This window comes from Solea senegalensis, linkage group LG7 (assembly GCF_019176455.1).
Source record: "Solea senegalensis isolate Sse05_10M linkage group LG7, IFAPA_SoseM_1, whole genome shotgun sequence".
NCBI lineage: Eukaryota > Metazoa > Chordata > Actinopteri > Pleuronectiformes > Soleidae > Solea > Solea senegalensis.
The window spans coordinates 221,772-245,535 of record NC_058027.1 but is presented as its reverse complement, the minus strand read 5'-3'; the positions used below and the strand labels follow the sequence as shown (position 1 = coordinate 245,535).

General features: G+C 42.1%; 1 protein-coding gene across 1 annotated transcript in view; it reads right to left on the bottom strand.

Annotated features, from left to right (window-relative positions):
* Positions 1-768: 768 nt before the first annotated feature.
* Positions 769-23,764, bottom strand: part of igdcc3 (immunoglobulin superfamily, DCC subclass, member 3) — a 62,347-nt gene continuing 39,351 nt past the window's right edge. The window contains exons 7-14 of the mRNA XM_044029591.1: positions 19,349-19,514; positions 9,938-10,185; positions 7,434-7,598; positions 6,335-6,523; positions 4,854-4,958; positions 3,396-3,531; positions 3,054-3,264; positions 769-2,179 (exon numbers count right to left, since the gene is read on the bottom strand). Of these exons, the coding sequence (XP_043885526.1) occupies positions 2,048-2,179; positions 3,054-3,264; positions 3,396-3,531; positions 4,854-4,958; positions 6,335-6,523; positions 7,434-7,598; positions 9,938-10,185; positions 19,349-19,514 (1,352 nt within the window). The 3' untranslated portion in view covers positions 769-2,047. The remainder of the gene's footprint in view (positions 2,180-3,053; positions 3,265-3,395; positions 3,532-4,853; positions 4,959-6,334; positions 6,524-7,433; positions 7,599-9,937; positions 10,186-19,348; positions 19,515-23,764) is intronic.

Below are 23,764 nucleotides of genomic sequence, written 5' to 3'. Positions count from 1 at the left end.
ACTAACAGTAGTAGAACAATATTTTTGGGACATTTTGGTAAGATTTGTGCTTCTGTATTTGTACACCAGTATAGGAAAAAAAACATTCATTCAGTCAATAAAATATCTTCACACAAACACGCCGTGACACAAGCGCACACCTAATTTCAATCATATATACAGTGTGATGTCTGTATATTATATTATTTGACTTCTTTTCCCGTTTGAACATCATGTGTCGCGTCTCATTCAGCAGGTAATAGCCGTGAAGTTATTATAACCAATGCAGTGTATCTCTAATGGTCTTTTCATTCGCCTGGAACAACTACGTTTGGAAAACAAAAAAAAAAGATAATAAAATAACTGACAAAAAAAAAAGGAAAAGAAAGGAGGAAAACAAAAAATTCAAATCCTGACACACTGTAATTCACACAGCACTGTGATCAGTCTGTCAAGTTGCATGAGGTACCGACACTGTATCCACAAACACCACGCTGTCACGATCGACAGATGGAGAACAGGATTTCACAGAACGAGGGAAAGAGGTTTTTGTTTTTTTTGTTTTTTTTTCATAATGCAATAAACAGACAAACAGCGACAACATTAACATTGTTATCTTGAGGTAGAACATTAACTTCAGCATTTGGAAGTGCTTTACGTTGGATACAAACTTTTTTTTCCCCGCCCCGCCCCCCCCGTTTGTTTTGCTTCGACGAGCAGGAGAAGAGAGAGGATTCTTGACATCTGAGGTAGTGCGGCAACTGATCTTGTCACCCCCACCCCAAAAACAAACCCCAAAACAACCAGTTCGTCCGCGTGTTAAGTAATTGTGAGAACAGGGGAAGTTAAAAGTCCTTAAAGCTTCCCGCAACACATTCATTCTGACTGAGGTAGGTTTTTGTTGAAACGTAACGTTCGCGCAGCCAAGTCTTTTGTCTGTATGAAGGCCGACAACTCATATATATTTAAAAAAAAAAAACAAAAGAAAGAAAACGTTGATATCACTGAAACAAAGTCCTGAGACAGAATATATCAAATCCCTGGGAGAAGGCTGAGGTCTTCTCTGAATGAGCGGATGGAATCATTGGTAGGTGACAACAGGCAGCAGGAGTCTTTGACATCCACAGAAAAGTCGAAATAAGACCAATAACTTATAACCACTTTTGACATATAGATGATATATATGCATTTCTATATATATTTACTGTATATATATGTCAATAAACTTAAAAATAAAATCATCGTATAACAATGACATTCTGGGCTCTCTATTCTGTGCTGCCCAACACCAGATAATGAACAATTTAGTAGAACTGTCACTTTTTTGTTTTTTTTGTTTGTTTATGAAAGGTTTTTTTTTTTGTGTTCTAACATTAAACTAAATTAAGAATACACACAAAAGGCTCATTTATGCTTTTAAAGTATACATGCGACTTTATGTTGGAAACCGTGAGGGCAGTGCAGAGTATTGAGTACTTGACAAACTTGGCGACGGCAGTGAAGGTCTAAGAGGTAACTCGACTGCCGCATTATTGACTACACTGCCCCCCCCCATGTTTTGCAATGGTACTGCCTCCGTTTGGGTCTCATCCATTAAAGGACACGAATACGGACGGAAAGAACACAGAGTATGGCAAGAATGCGGCTTCCATTTCCGTATATGTATCTCGCATTGAGCCTCAAATAAACCTCAATGTTCAATCAACGGGTATTTGAAGTCACCAACAAAGCTAACAGTTGGTTAGCTTTGTTATTTTAAGGTAATGTTTGAAAAGAACGTGTGTTCGATGTGGACTAAAAAAGTGACAGCCCTACAAACTGTAAAAAATAAAATAATAAAACCAAAACATTTAATTGGCCTGTCCAGCTTAAAAACCAGGCCAAGGAAAAAAAAAAAAAATCTGATATACGTACATTTCTAAATTCTTCTTAACTTACCAATGATAATAATAAAAAAAAAATCTTTGCACCAAAGGGAAAACTACTTTGAAAGGAAACACTTTTCAACCTGAGTGAGTGAAGAGTCTACACTGTGGACAGTGTCGCGTGAGTTAGCCTTCATACAAGATTAGCCTTGGTCCTGTTGACTTGCTCCTGCTGCTGGAGGCTCCTGGAATTGCGTCTCCATGTCCCGCTCCACCGCGAACTCGTCCAGCGGTATCGTCGACAGCTGGGTCTCGTTGAGCACGAAGGAGTTGGGCTGAAAACACACGGAGTGACTTAATTCTCTTGGCTCAGTGTCGCTTTGTATTGCATCGATTACACACATTTTGAACAAGCTAATATTTAGCGATTCAGCAGACGGGAAACCTGGACTGTATCAGTCAACTATATCCAGCAAAAACAACAAGAGCTCTGTTTAGCTGTTAGCTGCTAAATGCATTTAAACCATAGACCATATAAAAGAAATGAACGTGATGGTAAATGGTCTGTATTATAGAGCGCTTTACGAGTCTCACTACGGCACACATCTCTCGTACTCATTCGTCAGGAACAACACACGTTTAAGCGCCTTGCCCAAGGACACGCCGGTACTTAGACTTAAGGAGCCGGGAAACATTCAAGTTGAAAGGCGCCTCGCTCTACCGCTGAGCCACCGTCGCACCCAGTGTAGACTTCCTGTTTGAAAAGTGAAGCCTAGGAAGTAGGACAGGTTGGAAAAAGGGGTTTTCTGCATGGAGTTTGCATGTTCTCTCCGTGTGTGTCAGTTTTCTCCGGGTTCTCTGGCTTCCTCCCACAGTCCAAAGACTTGGATAGGTAGATTTGGGAATTAAGTAAATTGGACACTCTAAAATTGACTGTATAAGTGTAGGATCCTGCGATGGACTGGCGAACCGTCCAGGGTTTACCCCGCCTATCGCTCTATGTCAGCTGAGCCCCCAAAACACTCAGGCGGAGGACAAAGCGGTAGAAAATGGATGGATGGACGATCCACAGGGCAATTCTCCACCACATACATTGTGCTGAATTTATGTCCAGAACAACCTTGTGAAGAACTGTGTTTGTCCTTTTTAAAAAAAAATGTGTGACTGGAATAAAAAGCCTGAAACAGAGTTCTCACCACTGGGACTCACCATGCATGAATCTTGTAGAGGTTGAGTGAAAAGTCTCTCGAGCTCGTTGCTGTCGACCACTTTTTTCCCTGCGGCACTGCCGTTGACCTCCATCTCTCTCCTGACAGCACCGTTGAGCCCGGCGGCCCCCTGGGAGGAGGAGGATGAGGACTCCAGCACTGCACTGTGTCCCGCCTGAGGGCTCGCCTGAACTGTCTTACACATCATTAACCTAGGGATTACACCAACACGCATACATGAAGCACTTGTCAGGTGCATACTTGTGCTAAACTGACACCGACAACAATTATTGACTTATTTCCATTGGTCCCACTTGTTGTCGATAGGGATTTACACACTGACCTGCCGCGGTAGCTGAAGACGAGGAAGAGCACGCAGAAGATGATGCAGGTGAGTCCGATGTGGATCCCGATGATGATGCCTGTGGTGGACGCCTTACTCTGCTCGTCTTTGACACAGTCACACGGGACGTCCAACACTGAGGAGACAACAACAAACGGCCCACTCAAACCAAACTGTGTGTTAAAGGAATACTAGGAAACATCTTCTTTGTTTTCTTTGTTACGTGCCCACCAGTGATACTTGGTCCTGTTAGCGTAACTCTTAGCAAAGATGGCATTTACATTGTGGGAATGAGATCCCGTCCCCCCCCCTACGAGTGGGTCTAAAAAGTGCGGAATTAGCATTGCAGTTTCAAGCCTCGGATCAAGTGTCACTGGTGGGCACGTAACAAAAAAATGGAATAAGGATATTTCTTAACTCAGGGGAAACTGAGGTTGGGAACCTATTCTAGTAATACAAAGCTAAATGCTAATCGGTGAAGTATTCCTTTAACCACGAGGTGTGTCACCACTGCACTGAAAAGTACAGAGGTCACCAAAATGGTGAACTGGACCTGGATCTGCTTACACCTGATAAATCATTAATACATTTAACATGCTTTGCCTTTGCAAAAGAAGACCCAGGTTTGCAACCCTGGTTCTCCGGGTTCTCCGGTTTCCTCCCACAGTCCAAAAAACATGCAATAATGGGGATTAGGTAAATTGGACACTCTAGATTGACCGTAGGTGTGAAAGAGAGAGTGGATGGTTGTTTGTCTCTATGTGTGTCCCTGTGATGGACCGGCGATCTGTCCGGGTTGTGCTGACCCCGCCTTCCGCTATGTCAGCCCCCCCGTGACCCTCGTGTGGAGGATAAAGCGGTAGAAGCTGGATGGATGTGCCGCTTTCCTCGCCTTTAAAGCAGGAAAAGTCAGACCAAGAACATGTGCTGCAAATGTGGCAACACAGGAACAAAGCATGGACTGATACATCAGAGAAAACTAATTTCGTACGACATGTTGTGACAGCTCAACACAGCTTTACACGATATGGAAGAAGAGAAGAGAAGAAGGAACTTAATTTGCACCATTTATTTCTTGAAATGTGTTTATTTTGGTTCTAAAGTGCTTTATTTTACATCCCTCTGTTAAGTGTAGGCCTATTTTTTATGACTTTGTTGACAGCACAAGAAAAAGAGATAATTTTTATTACAGGAATGATTCATAATCTCTCCATTTCAATGCCAAAAGTAACAAAACCCATTATTGCATTTCACACAAACATATTTAAATACACATTGCACTGATTTACGACACCACTAATATGATTATATGATTTTCCAGACGAGCGCATGAGGAGATTTCCGCTACAATTAACTTCATGTTGCATAAATAGAAGATGACACATGATCAACTTTGATGTTCCCGAGTGACGTGTTTGTTTACGTGGTGGACGTGTTTGCTTGTGTTAGAATAATCACCTGATTTCTCCACCGCCTCCCGAAGAGAAACAAACCGCACCGTGGCATTGCCGTCGCCGTGTTGGTTGAAGGCGAGCAGCTTAATCTCGTAGACCAGCGTAGGATCTGGAAAAAGGACAAAGGAAGAGACGGAAGGAGATTTTCAGATAATGAAGGGAGAAGGGGACTCTGATACATAATGTAAAGTTCTTATATTTGTTCCAATATTAATTTAGGAAGGAATTATTTGTCTTTGAAACAGAATTCAAACACTCCATAAATAAAATGATATTTCCCATGGGATTCTGGGATGTTCATTAATGGGCCCAGATGACAGAAACAAATAGAGTAAGGAACACATAATAATTATATTATTATAATAATAATAATAATAATAATAATGATATTATACCAAGAATTGAAGCAAATAAAATCAATAAAAATCAAATAAAAATGAATTAATAAATAAAGATAATATCCACTGACACTGCCTGATGAGGACGGACTTATATGTGTTCTTGAATATTATAATTAGAGGTTTGTGTAAACACACACACACACACAGACACCAATTAGTGATGGTGACTTTGACCTTTGCATTAAACCCATCTTTTTTTTTTAAATGCCAGTAGTGAACAAAAACAAAGCGGGTGCAGGAGCAGTGGGCAGCTCTTATGTACGCCTGGGGAGCATTAGTAGTTCTATATCTTGCTCAGGGGCATGCATTTGAATTGGCCACCCTCGGCGTACAATCCACTTCCATACCATAACAACAAAGAAGAAATGATTTTTGGTTTATGTGCATTGTGTACAAGCTAGCGGAAAAATTGTGTTGTAAGTCTTGTGACTTACAACAAATAACATCAATGATCTGAAAATGGTGCCAAAGATATTGTTTAGAATAGAATAGAATAAAACTGTGTTCCCCGATCCAGACCCTGGCCCTGCATGTTTTAGATATGTTCCTGCTCCACCACACCTCATTCAAACAGTCAGCTCATCATCAAGCTCTGCAGAAGCCTGATAACAACCCACTCGCTTCAATACGGTACAATATCATCAAAGGAAACATACAAGAAATCAGAGAAACAACACACAGCTCTAATAAGATAAGAGATTTTTAGAGAGAATTGTAAAAGACACGAGAAAGAGAAAAGAATGATTAAAAAAAAGCAAAACTGACAGACAGGGCTAAGTTACATTAAAAACAAGGCAATCAGAGATTTCCAGAGACTTCCATTCACGTAACAAGCCTCTGTCGGCCTCTGTTGGTCATATTGGCAAGGTGCAAGGGAGGAAGCCCAAACAAACAGACAGAGCTACTAAAAACAATACTTCACTCCCACTCTGTTTACTACTATTTACTGCAGCTGTGGATTAAAAGCTTAGTGGTTTTCCACTAACTTGACTCGACTCGGCATGGTTATTTCGCTTTTCCACTGGCAAAGTAACTTTGTGAAAATCCGTGCAATGACACTGGCCACTTGCACATGCGGTCTCACCGAGCTGAGTGATGTTGTACTGGCTGATGTTGCGAGGGAAGACGATGGGACCGGTGAACAGCGTCGCGTGGGCTCTCCTGTAGAACAGCCTGAAGCCTTGGTGTTGGCCCATCTTTGACGACGGCTCCCACGTCGCTTGGACAAAGCTGCTGTTCACCACCTTGGTGTGGAGCGAAGGAGGCGCGGGCACTGCAACACAAGACGCGCGTCGTCAGCCGGTTCGTTATAGACAATGCAACGGCAGCAGTGAAAATGACTTGACAAGGACTTTTGCCTGTTGTTGAGTGCTTCACACATGAATATCATCTTTACTAAAACAAAGCGTTAACAGCTTGAAAACAAGCTTGTACTGAGGTTTACAACAAAGAGAGACCAGATGAAATTATAACCTTCTCCATAACAATTTTATTTTTATTGAAGCAATAAAGGTGGCGTAACTGATCTACGGTTATTCACCTTTTATGGCTGTTCTTTAATTTGATTTCATTTAATAGCTCAGAATGGTGTCTCTAAACAAGCGCGATGCAAACATCTTTCCAAATCTCCATGAACCTTTGAGCGGCATAACTCAAAAATGAAAGGATAGAAATTCTCTAACAATGTAGGTTATGGCCCAAGGAAAAAAAGAATTAAAAACATATCATGAAATATTACACTTTGGTGGTGATGTGGACCACGGGTGCACAATTAAATCACGGGAAATCATGGAAATTGCAATGCAACCAAGGGCAATACCCCAATAAAAAGACACTGCAATCACTTGCGAAAGATTAAATGTGTGATGAAATGACTTTATGATGAAACTATGATGAAAAGTGCTGCAGGAATTCTCCTGCACCCAAATCCCTGCTCATCAGATACGAAAATAGTTTATTTGTTGACAAATTGATGCAGTTACATCTGTTATGACTCATATTGCAAAGGGAACGTCTGTTAAAAAATGTTTTTTTTTTAACCACATTGTGCAGCTCTAATCTGGACAAAATTTCAGATTTTCAGACTGTTGACCTTGTGAGATAGTGGAAACTCTGGGGAATCAGCCTTGAGGGAGGCTACAGGTGCTTCTGCCCTGTGGGTGAGTGTAATCCTTCCAACTCACCCTCTCCGTGCGTGCTCTGGGTGACACTGTCGGATGGCTTGCTGGCCCCGTGGGACGTGTAAGCCTTGACGTAGAAGACGTAACTGGTGGAGGGCTCCAGGTCCCTGATGGTCTGCTGCAGCGTCATCTTATTGACCGCCTCCTCGTACTCCATCTCCACTGGGTCTGAAACAGGGCGACGGGGGGGGGAAGAGGAGGAGATGGAGAAAGGGTTAAAAAGAGTGAGTGTTGGGAAGTAGGAAAGGAGGAGAAACAGGCACCATGAGGAGTGCAAACCATGAATACAATATGTTTGTGTCATCATTTTATGGTTATTGCCCATTTCACTGGTGTTATCAGAATAACGCCATATAAAAAAGCTAATCTACTTTTGCCCTGGGAGCCTGGATAATGACGCTTCGGTGGATTGCAGGGGAGGAGTAAGGAGACACAAGATGGAAGAGTGGGAGTTAGAGAGGGTGTGCTAAAGCATTTTATTGCTCTTAACCCAGAGACATCCAACCATAACCGCTATCTACCTCTAGCCCTCAACCAACTGGGCCACGCAGCCTTGGAAGGTAATTACAGCAGATCCTATTGGTCGGCCCCTGGGGCCCTTAATTATCCATTCAATAGAGGTACTGATGAAAACAGCAGCTGGTGCTATCAGGCGCTCACCACACAGTGAAGCTGGCACTACACACGCGTACACTTCCACGCTGCATGCGCGTAAACAAGGAGCCACATGTTCACGTGTGAACACGCACAGGGAGCAATATGCCGAAAATAAACCCATCCCAAAGCAAAAATCAGCTCTTTATATTCATCTGGGGGAGATGAGTGTGGGGATGACTCCGCAGATGCGTCTGATGTGAATGTGTGTGTGTTTGAGTGAAAGAGAGAGGAAAAGAAGAAACACAGTAAATAAAAGCACAACTCGAGTTGCTATACCAAAAAATACCACGGTGTATTGGCGCCAAGTATGAAAAACAAAACAAAAATACGAACCCGGGGGAGGGGGTAATATTTCGAGAAAAAGTCGCAGATTAATGAGATAAAAAAATCGGAAAAATAGGCTAGTATTTTGTTTTTTAAGGAAGTACATCATCACAGAAGCTGCCGAATGCCGTGTACTAGTCTGCAGTGGATGACTTAATCCATCATCACTTGATGTAGTTCCTTGAAAAACAAAATACTAGAAGCCTATTAGCCTATTTTCTCGTAGATTTGCTACTTTTAATCTCATAAATCTGTGACTTTATTTTCTCGTAGACGTGATACTTTTAATCTCATTAATCTGTGACTTTTTTCTCGTAGATTTGCCACTTTTAATCTCATCATAATTTGACTTTTCGTAGATTTGCCACTTTTAATCTCATAAATCTGCAATTTTTTTTCTCGTAGATTTGCTACTTTTAATCTCATAAATCTGCGACTTTATTTTCTTGTAGACTTGATACTTTTAATCTCATTAATCTGTGATGCCACTTTTAATCTCTGATTTATTTTGTGTAGATTTGCCACTTTAATCTCTGTGACTTTATTTTCTCGTAGATTTGCCACTTTAATTTCATAAATCTGCAATTTTTTTTCTCGTAGATTTGCTACTTTTAATCTCATAAATCTGCGACTTTATTTTCTTGTAGACTTGATACTTTTAATCTCATTAATCTGTGACTTTTTTCTTGTAGATTTGCCACTTTTAATCTAATAAATCTATGACTTAATTTTCTTGTAGATTTGCCACTTTTAATCTCATAATTCTGCGATTTTATTTTCTAGTAGATTTGCCACATTTAATCTCATAATTCTGCAATTTTATTTTCTCATAGATTTGCCACTTTTAATCTCATAAATCTGCAACTTTTTTCTCGTAGATTTGCCACTTTAATCTTATAAATCTGCTACTTTATTTTCTCATATATTTGCCACTTTTAATCTCATAAATCTGCAACTTTATTATTATATTACCCCCCCTCCTGCAGCTTGGTATTTTATTTTTTTTGTCATACTTGGCCCTAATACGCCGTTGCAAAAAAATAATATTTTGACCATTTGAGAAAATGATTTATTTTATGATTGGTGTTAATATTGAGTTAGAGGCTGCATATAAATCTGTATGAAGTGACATCAGAGACTCTAACATGTCCTGAGGACAGATTGTGTTCCTGCAGCTCAGGAATGTGCATCTGAAAAAAGTAGTCGTTTTTTGGGATCAGACCTCAGACATCTGCCCATGATTGGATCGCGGATTTCTTTTGGCTTCTCCCTCTCCAGGGGTCGCCACAGCGGATAATCCCCATATTGGATTTGGCAGACATTTTTACACAGGATGCCCTTCCTGTTGCTACCCTCCCATTTATCCAGCCACAGGGTTGGTACCTTGCTCAGGGGACCTGGCGGGGATTCAAACCCCTTGGTCACAAGCCAAGTTCCCCTTCCTGCTTGTCTAAGGGCTGCCCACTGATTCAAATACCAGATCTAAATTGGCTCATACTCTTGTGGGATCTTAATTGCCACCTCACCTGGGGTCCTGCGTATGTGGACCACGTATCCAATGATATCCTGAGTGTTCTGATCGGGCTCCCTCCAGGACACCTGGATGGTGGTGGGTGAGAGGGCCTCGGCCTGCACGTCATGCGGCACACCGGGGAGCCCATCGGCCCACAGCACCGTGAGGCGGGCGCTGGCCTGTGTGGAGCCGGCGCTGTTCTCAGCGATGCACTGGTAGATGGCCTCGTCGTCCTGGCTAATGCCGTAGATCGTCAGCGTGCTGTGACAGCGGGGGGAGGAGGAGGTGGAGCGGAGAGAGGGAGGACATGGGGGGGGGGGAAATGAGAAAGTTTAGTATTTTCACAAGATTAAATGTGATAGATCTTAAGTCCAAATCCTACAATCTACATGACAGAGTATTAGGGACATACGGAAGAATAAAAAGATATTTAAGCTTTCAAGAATAAAGTCAGATTATTATTTTCAGGCAAAATATCCCATGATCAGCGACAAGGTGAGGGACGCGGAGCATCTTCCACGCTGGAGGAAGCACTTCAGACAGGAAAACTTCTCTTTTGTGGAGGAGGAAAGGCTGCTAGTGGTCGACATAGCATATATTCATTCTTATGACGGAACCTGTATTATAATTGTGGCACGGACAGAATTAGCTGTCACCAGGGTTCTCGCCAGCGTACTTGAGCGTATAGCGGGCACCCGCGCTGTGATTTCAGCACCTACACTGTGTTTCAATCGGCTTAATTGGGCTTTCTGTTGTTTTTTTTTTCCCGTCGTAATAATAGCTTTACTTCACAAATTTTGGCCCTCAAAATGCAGGAAATAGTATTTCAGAGGGTTATAAATTATAAAGTTAAATATTCAAAAATCATTTTTACAACAACATATACCAAAGTAGTAACAGAAAGCGAATCAGTGCTGTTAAATAACGATAATGCCTTCTCGCCGCTATTCGACACCTGCACCTCGACTTTGAACAGCGTTGTATTTTAATGTGCACATTTAACACGACATGCACGTACTGTAGGTTCACATGCACCTCTGCATACACACAAACCATAATAACACTGGAAATGTAAACCATCGTTTTAAAAAGCGTGAGACCAATGAGACGCATTGTGTTGCCGTAGCTTCCACCGGTGTTTACTCACGTACAATTACATACGACAAGGACGTGCACACGAGTCCATTTGCAGGTTTTCGACGAATGATTTTCACGGTTGATTAATCTGGTTGTTTGTTGGATCAGTGGTTTGGTCAATACAACGTCAGAAAATGATGTGCATCTAAAAACGCTGGTCTTCCTAAACCCCCCCAAAATCTAATATTTGTGTTGTGTAAACTGCCAATCACATGGAAACACTATCAAAACGGAGGAGAATCCATTTTACAGCCTGCAGAAGAGAAAGCACTTGTTTTACTTAAAATATGAACGTACTGCACTTATGAAGTACACTTATTGCTCCCTCATACCTCAGATATACACGACTGCATACAAAGGAGGACGAGTTTTCTGTGTTCTGTGTGTCGAGATATTTCCGTGGGTGAATGAAAACACTCCACATTCTATAGACGGCGCGCATAGGAGTTCCTCATTCACGCCACGTGCACACTTTTGAACTAAATTGTCTGCTGGAAATCCCGCCGGAGTCGAATAAATGTATTTCAGTTTCAAAAAAGTCATTTGCCTGCATCAGTAAAAAGCTTTTCATCCGTTCGTGTGTGTGGCACAGTCACATATCTACACGCACTCGCAGTAAATGATTTCCCTCAGTGCATTCACGACAGCGCGGTGCCTTTGTTCCGACCGCGGCTCCTCACCATCACACTGTACGCCCCCCCTCCGTCTTTCTATATTTGCTCTTCTTCTTCTTCTTCTTCCCTCCTACCTGCCCTGTCTTCATTTACGGGAGGGAAAAATAGGACTTGAGTGAGTTCGTGTGTGCATGCGGAGTAGGTGTTATTAGATGAAAACACATAATCCAATCCCCTCATTGCGTTTTGTCCTGAGGCAAAAGGAAAAATAAAACATTTAACATAATATGGTAATGAGGCCCTGTGGCGCCAAACATTTCTCCATGCCGTTTTCATGCCAAGGCCATTTCTGTTGTATTTAAGGTGTAATGTTCACTGGGGAGAACGGACAACAATGGCAAACAATGGGCACTGTGGGAATATGGAGGGGCTTAACTTGTAACTTCATCTATTTTCTCTCTGTAAATAAAGTGTGGGCCAGGCGCCACAGCAAAAAGAGCCACAACACCAGCGAGAGATCGCTCTAATGGAATAACACAGTTTTCAGGTCTCTGTTTTTTATCACATTAGGCATCTGCCAGTCTTACTTACAGGTCTTGTTCTCAGATGTCACCACTAAAAGGAAATCTATTATGTCCCCATAACAACAGAGCAGTTTTTGCTTGCACTTGTTTCACATGTATTTCAGACTGCAGGCACTCACAGATGTACTTTTGCATCATTTTTTTAAATAATCAATTACGATGTTGCCACGCATCTATTTTACAGCCGGAAACTTGTTTTTTTTTCCCATCCAAATGTTTATTTGATCAAGCTTATGACCCGTGACATGTATTTAATATTAAGTTCATATATAAAGAATTACAATAAATTGTTTACTTAATTATTAAACTGGCTTTTTTTTTTTATCAGATTTTCTTATTGGGGAAAAATGGCCAAATGTAAAAAAACAACTAAAAAAAATAAAATAAAATAAAATAAAATAAAATAAAATAAAATAAATTGTTGACCTCAACTCATCTCCATTATTTGCTGGTTTATCTTGAACCCTTTAGAGGAATGCATTCCTGTATTAGAGGAAAAAATAAAAAATAAAGCATCACTGAAACTCTGGCATTTCCCAAGAATCCAATTAGATCCAATATTTTCTGGCTGAAAAAATCTGCTACATTACCTTATTTCTCATTTGGGCAAAGGGACTTTTGTTTATTTGTAAAATTAAATGCATCGTGGCAAAAGACTTGGAATTCTTGGAAATCATTTACCGAGAACACAGAACATTCCCGAGCCCAAAGAAGACAAAGAGCGGCACGCAGCTGGACACCTGCAGGTCTGGAACCCTCACTGTAGCCCTCGGTCGTGGCAGTTTGGGAGATTAAAAGCTTTTTCTTGAACATTCTCACTTCTAAGTTAAAACTTTTGAGCTGAAAGCCACAAGAGCTCAACCGAAACCTGCTAATCTGTCATTTACACTCCGAAAGAACTTGTCGGGGCAGATTGTCATCTTCCTTTGATGGACAGTTTGGCTCCTCGGCGTATTAAATCAGAATTTATTATGAAATGTCAGGAAGGACAATCCCATGAGGGAAAAGCAGGCAATTTATTGAAAGAACAACATGTCAGCCGCGCGCGGTGTGCGCGGTTTGTCACCGGACACCTCCTGCACCCACGGAACGGAACATGAGGAAGGTGGCATTTCAGACCGCGCTGACCTCATAGTCCCGACTCAGCAAGCTCCGTGAGGATGGATTTGTGGGGACAGGAGAGTGTTCTCTCGGGTCAGCGGGCGGAATGGAGGAGTGAATCATTCCATTTCCTTTTCAAAATTGATGTGCTGGGATACAATTACAGTACGTCTCTAAACTGGGTCAGAAAAGGCTGCGATGTGGAAGAGTTATTATTCTGTCCGGGCGACCAGGTGGATTCAATCTGGATAATTATCAGGTCAAAGAGGCCCTCTGTATTTCACCCTCTCTAAGTCAATCTCACCTCTGACCCCCGAGGTGGCAGCAGTCGCCCACTCTCCGCTCGCTACTCAGCCATCACATTTGTGACAGGCTTTCATATCAGCGATAGACGGAGTGTTTGCAGACAGGCGGCCTGTCCAGATGCCAAACCCTCAGCAAAGAGGCCCCTGCGGGAAGCACTACTGGATGCCACCGTGGCCCGGGTGGAGGGACGGGAGGGGAGATTTCACAAGATGCTGCTCGTCTCGAAAGGAAGCGGCGGCATCTGGACGACGAGTCGGACACATTCCACAGACCGGCTCATGAAATTCCACACCTGCTGTCAAATCGTCTTTAGCAACGTCCAGGATGAAAGCTGTTTCCGCATTTTTAAATGTGCTTCATATATGCTGTATACATACATACATACATACATACTCATGCATATATGCTTTACATCTTATCACAGGGTGTCAGGAGAGGAGAGGCGGGCTTAAGCAGACGGAAAAAGTCTTCAAAAGGCTTCAGAAGATAACGAGGGATGACCGAGCTCTGACAGCATGCAGTAGCTCCTTCCGACATCTGAGGAGTAAGTTCATTTAAAGTTGCGGCCCATAAAAATTCTCTGTCATGGTCTCACTTTGGCAACCTTTTCTGAAGACGCTGTGTTAAATCATGTGGGGCAAAGGAACCACATTTCATCCACTCTTTTTTTTAAACTTAACTTTGTCTATAGAGCTTTAAAATAATCCAGCAGGACATCAATGAGCAACAGCAGAGCAGAGCAACCAGAGACCCATACATGGTATTTAATAAGTGACTCTATGCCTAGAGTTTTAACTCTTTCCTTGTTTCCAAAGCCAAGTTGTCATGTGCTGACAGGTTGACACCATCATTTACTCATCAGTTCAAGGTCATTTCACAGATTGATGGGCAAGGCCATGGGCCAGGGGACTGGCTGACAGTGGGGCCTTGGGCCTGTTGTTCAGCTGCTGAGATTGTGTTTACTCTCCGTTGTCTTTGGCCCCATCAAAAGCCAGCATGGCACATTCAGTATCCAGCCAGAGAGAGAGGGGGCGAAAAAATACGGGGACAAAGGGAGAACAGGAGGAAGAGGAGGGTAAGGGGAGGGGGAGGAGCAACGAGCTGTCTGTGGCCTGGGAAGAGCGAAGGGCCCAGGGATATGACTGATTACAGGCGGGGTCAGAGTTCAAGGCCAATGCCCAGGCCCCAGCGCTCTGTAATGGGTGCAAGAAGGGGGGTGTGGGGCACAGAGAGGGGGCCGCAAAAGAAAAAAAAAGGGAAGGATTCCGTGAAAGACAGTGGAAAAAAGAAAAGAAAAAAGAGCCATTTGAAAGGACTCTGCAACAAAAATGCCCAGGTTTATGTGGTAGGCCATTCCCTTTAGATGTTGCCCATTAATTATAGAAAACACCATGGTGCTCACACATACACACACACTCACTTTACTATAGACAATAAACTCTTAACACACTAATGTAAACACTAAATTATTCAGAGGAAGAGAGAGTGTAAACTCACTCATATGTTTATTTACCACAGATAAGGTTATTTTTTTTTGGCCTCATTAGCTGCAACAAAACACAGCCATGTTTGTTATTAAACTGCCTGACGTGTGATCACAGCTCAGTGTGTTTTGGATGATTATGCGTCTCCACTTTAAAGAGAGTGAGAGTGAGGCGAGTCCTTACACAGTAATTAATAACAGCTCGCGCGGAGGCTTCAAATAGTCACAATAGCGTGTTTTTACAGGAGCCTGGTCAGCAAAGGCCAATAATGAAAGAGATCTAAATAATGCTTGCAATTTGCGTGTGTGTGTGTGTGTGTGTGTGTGTGTGTGTGTGTGTGTGTGTGTGTGTGTGTGTGTGTGTGTGTGTGTGTGTGTGTACTCGTGAACCAGTAGAACAGGGGACTTTGGCGTCGTTACACACTCACAAAGAGGGGACTCCTCATTGAACAGGGGACATTTTTCAGGACCCCTCTTTCTCATGCTTTAAATCAACCTAAAATCACGTCTAAGACGCTGTGGTGATCAAGGCTCAAGTCCCCTCTTTGCAAGTTCTTAAAAACAATTGAAAAAGCACATTTGAAGTAATAATTTGTTAAAAGACCTTCAATGTAAATTTACAATTTCTGTTGTTTTTGTTTAAAAATGACCAGAAACCCAAGTCCCCGGTTAGTGAGTAAAGAATGACAGTCCTCTGTTAACCTGGTAAACGTGTATGTGTGTGTGTGTGGAGTGGCAACATCTGTTTACAGAAGCAGCCAATCATTGTGTGCGTGTGTGCTCAGGAGTTAATGCTAATGCGTCTCCCTATTTTTGGTTAATTTTACTGTTTGATTATGTGCATGAGAATATGAATGACAGGCAACATCACTGGGCATTTTGCACGCACACACACACACACACACACAGGCTCACTTGCGCTTTGATTAATGTGCGTGTGTGTGTGAATGAAATGTACAATCGATCCCCTTCCCTTGTCCGATTTGCTCTTGAAGGTCAGCGCCACGAGGGATCAAGGAGCCGAGGGAGGAAACGGTTGCTTGTGCACACGCACATTACACTGTACTCTGTGTAATGGGCAAGTTTATGTGCACGTGTGTGTGTGTGTGTACACAAGCGACCGTTTCCTCCCTCGGCTCCTGCACCACTTTCCTGTGTAACTGCAGGGATGTTTAACATGCAAATACTTAACTTTACAGGAGGTGAACACTGGGTCACGCTGCTTTTCATATTCGGTAGTTTGTAACGTTGCACGCTGGCTGCGATAACGAATGGGACTGCCGTGTCTTCTGTGTACACACACACATTCATGGGATGGACATAAAGCTATGCTCTGTGTTTTTTTTTTTTCCTGCATTTCCTGGTCAACTAAGTGAGTTTATGAGCTCATTAGCTAATGGTAGATCAGGCTGAGGCCTGCCTCCTGGACCAATCACAGTGCAGGGTTTGTGATGCATGAGATCCATATTGGAGCAGGTCATACTCTAATGTGATGCCTACTACTATCTCTCTGTCTGTCTCTCCTCATTCATTCTTCCTGCAGACTCATCATTTCTCTATGACCATCCGGTCATTTTTCTGCTCTTTTTTTTGGCCTCTCATTTGTTTCCTCCCTCTCCTCCTTCCTCGGCTGTGAGTCCCTCGCTCCATCTCTCTGAATAACATAGACCGGTGGATGGAGCAATGCATGTGAGTGATGGCGGAGCCGTGCTCTCTTCACTTACTGAGTGCAGCAGAGTGCAGGTATTGATTCCTGGGTGCATATTTAATAAATCCTTAATATCTCTCTTTTATGAATGATAAAAACATACACTGATGGCCAACTGCGAGGATCGGCAGGAAAAAAAAAACACAGTGTGCAATAATGCATAACAGAATATAGTCAAAAACACATTTACTGGATAGAGTACAGAGGAGTTAGCAACGTCACACCCAGTGGCATAAGCAACAGGCAGGACGCATGTTGATCTTTTTCAGCCATTATTCTTTAAATAATAGAAATAGAAAAAACAAACAAAAACAAGAAATTTCTTGTGTTTGTATGGACGATGCAATGCTTCCTCTAAAGAAGGGGTGTCAAACATATGGCACGTGGGCCAGAATCGGCCCTCCAGTTAGCCCAATCTGGCCCCCAGGATGAATTTATTGAAATTTCACAGATCTTGAATCTAAATATCATGTGAAATCCTACATTTTTCAGTTCTAGATACCGGTTTAGTGCATTATTAGTTCCACTGTGATCTGTAAGTCGTAATGCACATGTAAGTGGAGAGAACACTCCTCAACATCATAAAAAGAAGGAGGTGGGGTGATGACATCAGAGCCAGAAACAGGACAGAGTGGAAGAGACTGATACTAGAAGCTACCATGGTCCTCGACCCTCAAGCGTGAGGATGGGACTAGGTAAAGGTAAAGGATTTTGACTATAGGACAGATATCGCACATCGTATCAGAAAATCCCTCAAGTCTAATACACTTACATATTTTATTATATATATTTATATAACTGAAATAAAAAAAAGTGAGACGTGAGAAATCCTCATTTTTAGACACTAGGTTGAGACCCACTTTTCATTCCCTGAATAAATTTGCTGATTTTTTTTTTCCTCCAGGCTTCTATATTCTGAATATAAAAAAAAGACAATGAATATTATCTTTTAACAGTTTTTTTTTTTTTACCTTTTTATTCAAATTAGGTGTCACAGATAAATATGTTATGCACAATTCTGCTCTGATCTATATTGTGAATTGGGACACAATAGTATGGCTTATTTAAAAAGTGGGTCCCTATATGAAATCTTTGGGAAACACTGTTACTACACTATATTCGACTGCTGACACTACATGACGGTATGCACATGAAAAATATATAATACATTTTGCAGCATGCAGGCTTTTTTTTTTGGTGAGCTGCCGAGAATAGCACGATCGCTGCTGCTCAGTCTTCCTCCTCCTGCCACGGGAGAGAATCCCGCATCGAGTCAACACCACTGCTCACACACAAAAAGGAACAAACTCAAGCTCATGTCCCGTCTTGGCAGCCTCTGCTCCAGCAGCTGCAGACTTGACGGCGACAATGATGAGATCAAGAAAGTGCTGATCATCAGTGACATCGATACATCACAACTCCGAGTGCGATGCAGCTGTGTGCAGTGATGGACAGGGAAGAACGCTGGGTTGTGTTAGTTTGATTCATGCCACTGTAATTATGTTATTAGTCAGTCATTATCTACCGCTTTATCCTCCACCAGAGGGTCGCGGGGGGTGCTGTGCCAATCTCAGCTACATCGGGCGATAGGCGGGGTACACCCTGGACAGTTCGCCAGTCCATCGCAGGGCCACACACAACTAGAGACAAACAACCATTCACTCTCACACTCACTCCTATGGTCAATTTAGAGTGTCCAATTCACCTAATCCCCACATTGCATGTTTTTGGACTGTGGGAGGAAGCCGGAGAACCCGGAGAGAACCCACGCACACACGGGGAGAACATGCAAACTCCATGCAGAAAGGAGTTTGTTCCAACCGGGGCTCGAACCCGGGTATTCTCGCTGCACGGCGAGAGTGCTAACCACTACCCCACCATGTGGCCCGTAATTATGTTATATTAAGAGTAAATTAAACCGATCTAATCAGTGAACCACTTTCTGATAAGTCCCCCTTTAACACAGTCTTCATTAAGGGTTCAAATGGGTTAGACTGATACAGATTCGCTCTGATCCATTATTAAAAATTTAGAAAAAAACTGTTATAACGTCTAGTTTAATATGTATGATTCACAGTTTGATGTTACATGTTTGAACACTTGAAATCCCAGATGTCTGCAGGTTTTTCCCTCTCTCTATAGGAATGTGGTTTATTATCATAATCATTATTATCCCTAATGAATTTAAGAGTTAAAAGTCAAGTAATGTAGCAGCTACAATCATTTCTTACAGCCTGGCAGCCCAAATGTTACCCAGCGACCCATAAATTACCAGTAAATTATTTATAAATCATTGATAAAGGCCTTAATTAGAAGCTTTTATTAAGGCTGACTTTGCTCGGTATCCAAGTGGAACCAGAATTCCCCCCAGTGAGAGTTTTCTATATACAGTCCATGCTGAATATGCATAGATGATGAAATGTTTGGAAAATTTAAATTGGGACATGATGCGTATATACTGATACATGCATGCAAGAGTGCATTGATTTACCTGTTGTTGTTCCTGAGTCTGACATGAGCCCCGGGTTCCAGGATCTGTCCGTTCTTCAGCCAGGTGAGCTGGGGCTCGGGCTCACCCTGGGCCTGGCAGGTGAAGATGGCGGTGGTGCCGACAGGACGAGCGACGGACTGGGGAAGCTGGACAAACTCGGCTGGGGCTGAAAGAAACGGAGGGACGACAGATGTAGTTGGTCTTACTTCCCCCGCCTTAAATCAAAGTTAGCGAAAAAGGAGTGCGAGAGGAGTTCAAAGACTCGTCAGTGGCGACGACGAGGGGAAACAAAGGAAGAACAAAGGAACAGAATGATGTAAGAGAAGCCCACAGGCTACTTAGGTCATTTATTACCAGATTATTATAATACTAGTGTATGGTATGGTTTAAATACCATTGCTAAGCTATAAATCAGGGTCTATGGGCAGGACTAAAAAACAACAACAACACTAGATCAATACAGATTCAGGGAAATTAAAGTGTGTGAGGGAGGGGAGCAGAAACAGTGGGAAACTTGAGAATCACAAGGTCTGTTTTTATGTTTAAATGGAGAACTAAGAAATGACGTGACTGAAATGTCACTGCCACTCAAACACAAAGTGATGCACTTTATAGTTAATCATATCCTGTCTCATCACATCCCCACAGCTTTCAAGTCATAGTCAATCAGTGGTAATATCCTATTCATTTGCACTGGCTCTCATCAGGTAATTACAGTTATGTCCCCTGGAGTTTCCCGATGTCGGATTTCATGCTTTTTATTTCAGTCTTCACTGCTCTCATTATTGTCCTGGCAGCTTTCAGTGATTGGATAACCAAATGTGTTTATGACCAAACTCACTCTCTAAGTAATGTTATAGTGATTATAATAATATCTCCGGGTTATCGGAATAAAATGACGGGAAACGGAAACTCTCAGCGTATCAAATAACCCAGCATAAAATAAAGACCTGCTGTACTTTCTGATCATTCTGCTAATCATTTCCTCGTGAGATGGAGCAACAGGAGTCTAATTGTAAAAATGGGGTCTTCATTTAATAAGAAAAACACTCTTGATCATAAAGAAGTGCTTGTACTCAATTCAAGTATTCAGAGGGATGTGTGGCTGTGTGAGGTATTAACACATTATCAACACGGATTTTGCTCAAAAACACTGAAAACAACAGAACTTAACAAACAAGCTTGCCTAATAAAATCTGCACGCTCTTTAGTCAATAATATCTTAAGGAATACATACATCACTTGCAGGAACACTTGAGCTGCTGGTGTGAACTTACTTACGCTTCCAGACAGAAAAGGCAGTCTTAGGTATCACTTAAGGTATTAGGTAAGCCTTTTGATAAGAGGCTAAAATCTGCTTTTCAATGGCGAGGAAAAGTCAGTGTTGCTAAAGTGTCAACACCTGCAAATCCTGCACTATCCATCCACTTACATGGGGTACACCCTGGACAGTCAATTTAGAATGTCCAATCTACCTAATCCCCATCCCCCAATCCCTGTTTTTGGTCCGTGGGAGGAAGTCGCAGAACCCGGAGAAAACCCACGCGCACACACAGGGAGAACATGCAAACTCCACGCAACCCGGGGGCTAACTCGGGGTCTTCTTCAATCACGTTAATGTATATGGATACTTTTGTGGGCATTTATTAAAAACAACAGTATTTTCAGATGTGAATTATTACAGGAGGACTACAGTAGGAACATGACATTTGAATGCTACGGGACAACAATGGACCATTCTTGCACACCGGAATAAATTATATCACTGGCAATACCGGATTGTCTTCCCCATGGTTACATCCTGTCCCTTGTTCCTGTCCCAAAAGATAAAATGATGACCATTTTCCATTCTCTCATTGGAAAAGCTAAGGGACCATTGAAAGGAGGCTGCTGGCAGCTTGTGATTGTCCTTTCATTTACCGCTCCCTCTCTCTCAGCTTTATTTCTTCTCTGAGCCCCGTCTCAAAAGGTGAAGGTCAGAGGGAGCTCGGGAAGATATTGATTTGGACCTGTGAGGGTGTGGGTTAGATCATTAGCACCATCCATCCATCTTGGTCTTGTTTTTTTTTCCCTTGTTTGTCTCAAACACTTTGACTCCTCCTCCTTCTATCTCCGTTCCTCTTGTGTCTCTCGTTTTTTGTACCCAAAGAACCCAAAATTAACCTAAATGATTTACCGTATCGGGTCATCTGTGTGACAGGATAAACAGTCATGTATTGAGTCCTCACTGCCGGTCTGATTTGTGGACTCGCTCTGATATTCACAGAGGTGTCACGTGGACGAATACATCAGCTCAATGAAATCCACTGTGTCCCTATGATGAAAGAAGCCAACCTTGCATTTATTTGGAATCAACAACACAGCTTTGGTTCCCACGAATCAATAGAATCAAAAAGCACTGACGTACAGTATAAAACCAAAGACATTAACATTGAATTAACACCTTTGGCTTCTGTACCCTGATCCTGGTTGGTTGGGATCTTATCTCAGAGTTGACAGGCAGGTAAAATGAAATATTGATTAGGATCAATACTGCCATGAGCTGAGGCAAAGCGTGGTCTGTCTGATCAATGAGTGAGTGAAGCAGACGCTGGATGTTTCCTGCTTGGTGACAATTAATGCGCTGAGCCACAGACACCTGGCATCATCCCATTGGTCGAAAGCTCTTATCTCTGTAACCGAGAAATACCAAAGCATGTTTTACTATTATACAGCACATTAAAGGTCTAGCGTGTAATATTTAGGAGGGTTTATTGTCACAAAATGAATTCAATACCCATAGGTAATTTTCATAGGGATGTCCCCGATGACCCACTTTTTCACTTCCAATACGATACCGATATTGCAGCCTTGAGTATTGGCCGATACCAATATCGATCCGACATCAGTACAAATCATACATACTTTAATTACTTATTTTGTAGTGTGGACTTAAGCAAGTGACATTACTTAAACAGAGAACAATAGTCAACAACAGTAGGTATGAGAAAAAAACTGACCCATTTCTTATTAACCAAAGGGCTACGTAAATTTTAACCTTTAACATAAGAATATTCGATTTTTTGCCATTTTAATTTCATACAGTCTATGGTTCGTTTCATCAGGAGGAAAGTACCAAGTGCTAACAGGGGTGTTTTCAGAGCACCGGCCCCGCAGACGTACTTAGCTCCGTGTGTGGAACTCCAGGTCACATTTAAAACACATAAAGCTCTCGGCATGGCGGGTTTTTGGGGTATAATTAACAAACAGAGGCTGTTGAAAGTCGACAGGTGGTGCTGGTTTATGAAATAATGTTGTTTATTTAAAGGAAAATATTTAACCTCAGAAATGGCAGTAGCACACACACGCTGTTGTTGTGATCATGTGGGCTCTACAAGCATCCAACACATCCCTAATCTATTTCTATGAGTGTATAATTGCTTTTAAATAAAAATGATTTGGTTTTCTAAACCTTAATGTTGAGGTTATGTGTAGTTCAGGAAAGGGCCTTGCTTCTCGAAGGCCACCACCTTTCATCAGCATTTTCTATTTTGAAACCTCATACGATGCAAACAATAAAGAACAAGATCATTTCTAGGTTTCGAAGGTCACTCTAGTTTGTTGCAGTCTGCAGTCTCCCTGTTAGATTTTCCTCTACGCTAATGTTCCAATAATCAAATGCCATACAGACATCCATATTACCAATGACTGACTGACTAAATAACACACCCGAAAAGAAAAGAGAAATACTATCGCTGTAGAATTTGTCAGTGGTATTTTCCTTGTGAAAACACTGAAAACATGAGTTCCAGAGATCTGAGGAAAGTCGACACCACTGATAATCATTATCCTGTGAGTCAACCCCATCTCGCCTATTTCAGTCGAAATAAGAAGGAACATCCACAACAACCATAGCTTTGTAGTTGTTTACCGCATGGTCTTTTAAACCCTCTTCCAGCTGCATGTCTAATTTAACATGGACCCCCACTGTCACTGCACATGTACATCATCATTGGGTGGCTGTCGTATCCAGTGAAAAAGATTGAGAATTAAAAAAAATATAGGTATAAATAGATTCAATAAAATAAATAAATACCTAAAAAATAGCTATTGAGAACAACTCTTTCCACATTGAGTGCACTAAAAGTGGTCAGTGGCCTGTGGTCAGAGCTTTCATGGCTCTAAAATACCTAGAAGGTACAAATGGGTGGGATGAGCCTTTGAGAATATTATATATGTATAAAATACTGTGCTCTCCCGAGAATTAGTGACATCTCGTGGTACGTCTTCAGATTCTAAAAGAGGACTCCATCACTCACACCTGTATTTCTCGAGTGCGTCAGGGAAACGTGGCGGCCTTTGTAAACCAGAAAGGATGTAAGCGCTCACTCAAGAAGCTCTCGCCGCCGTTAGTTTTGGTGTATGCATCGTGTGGAC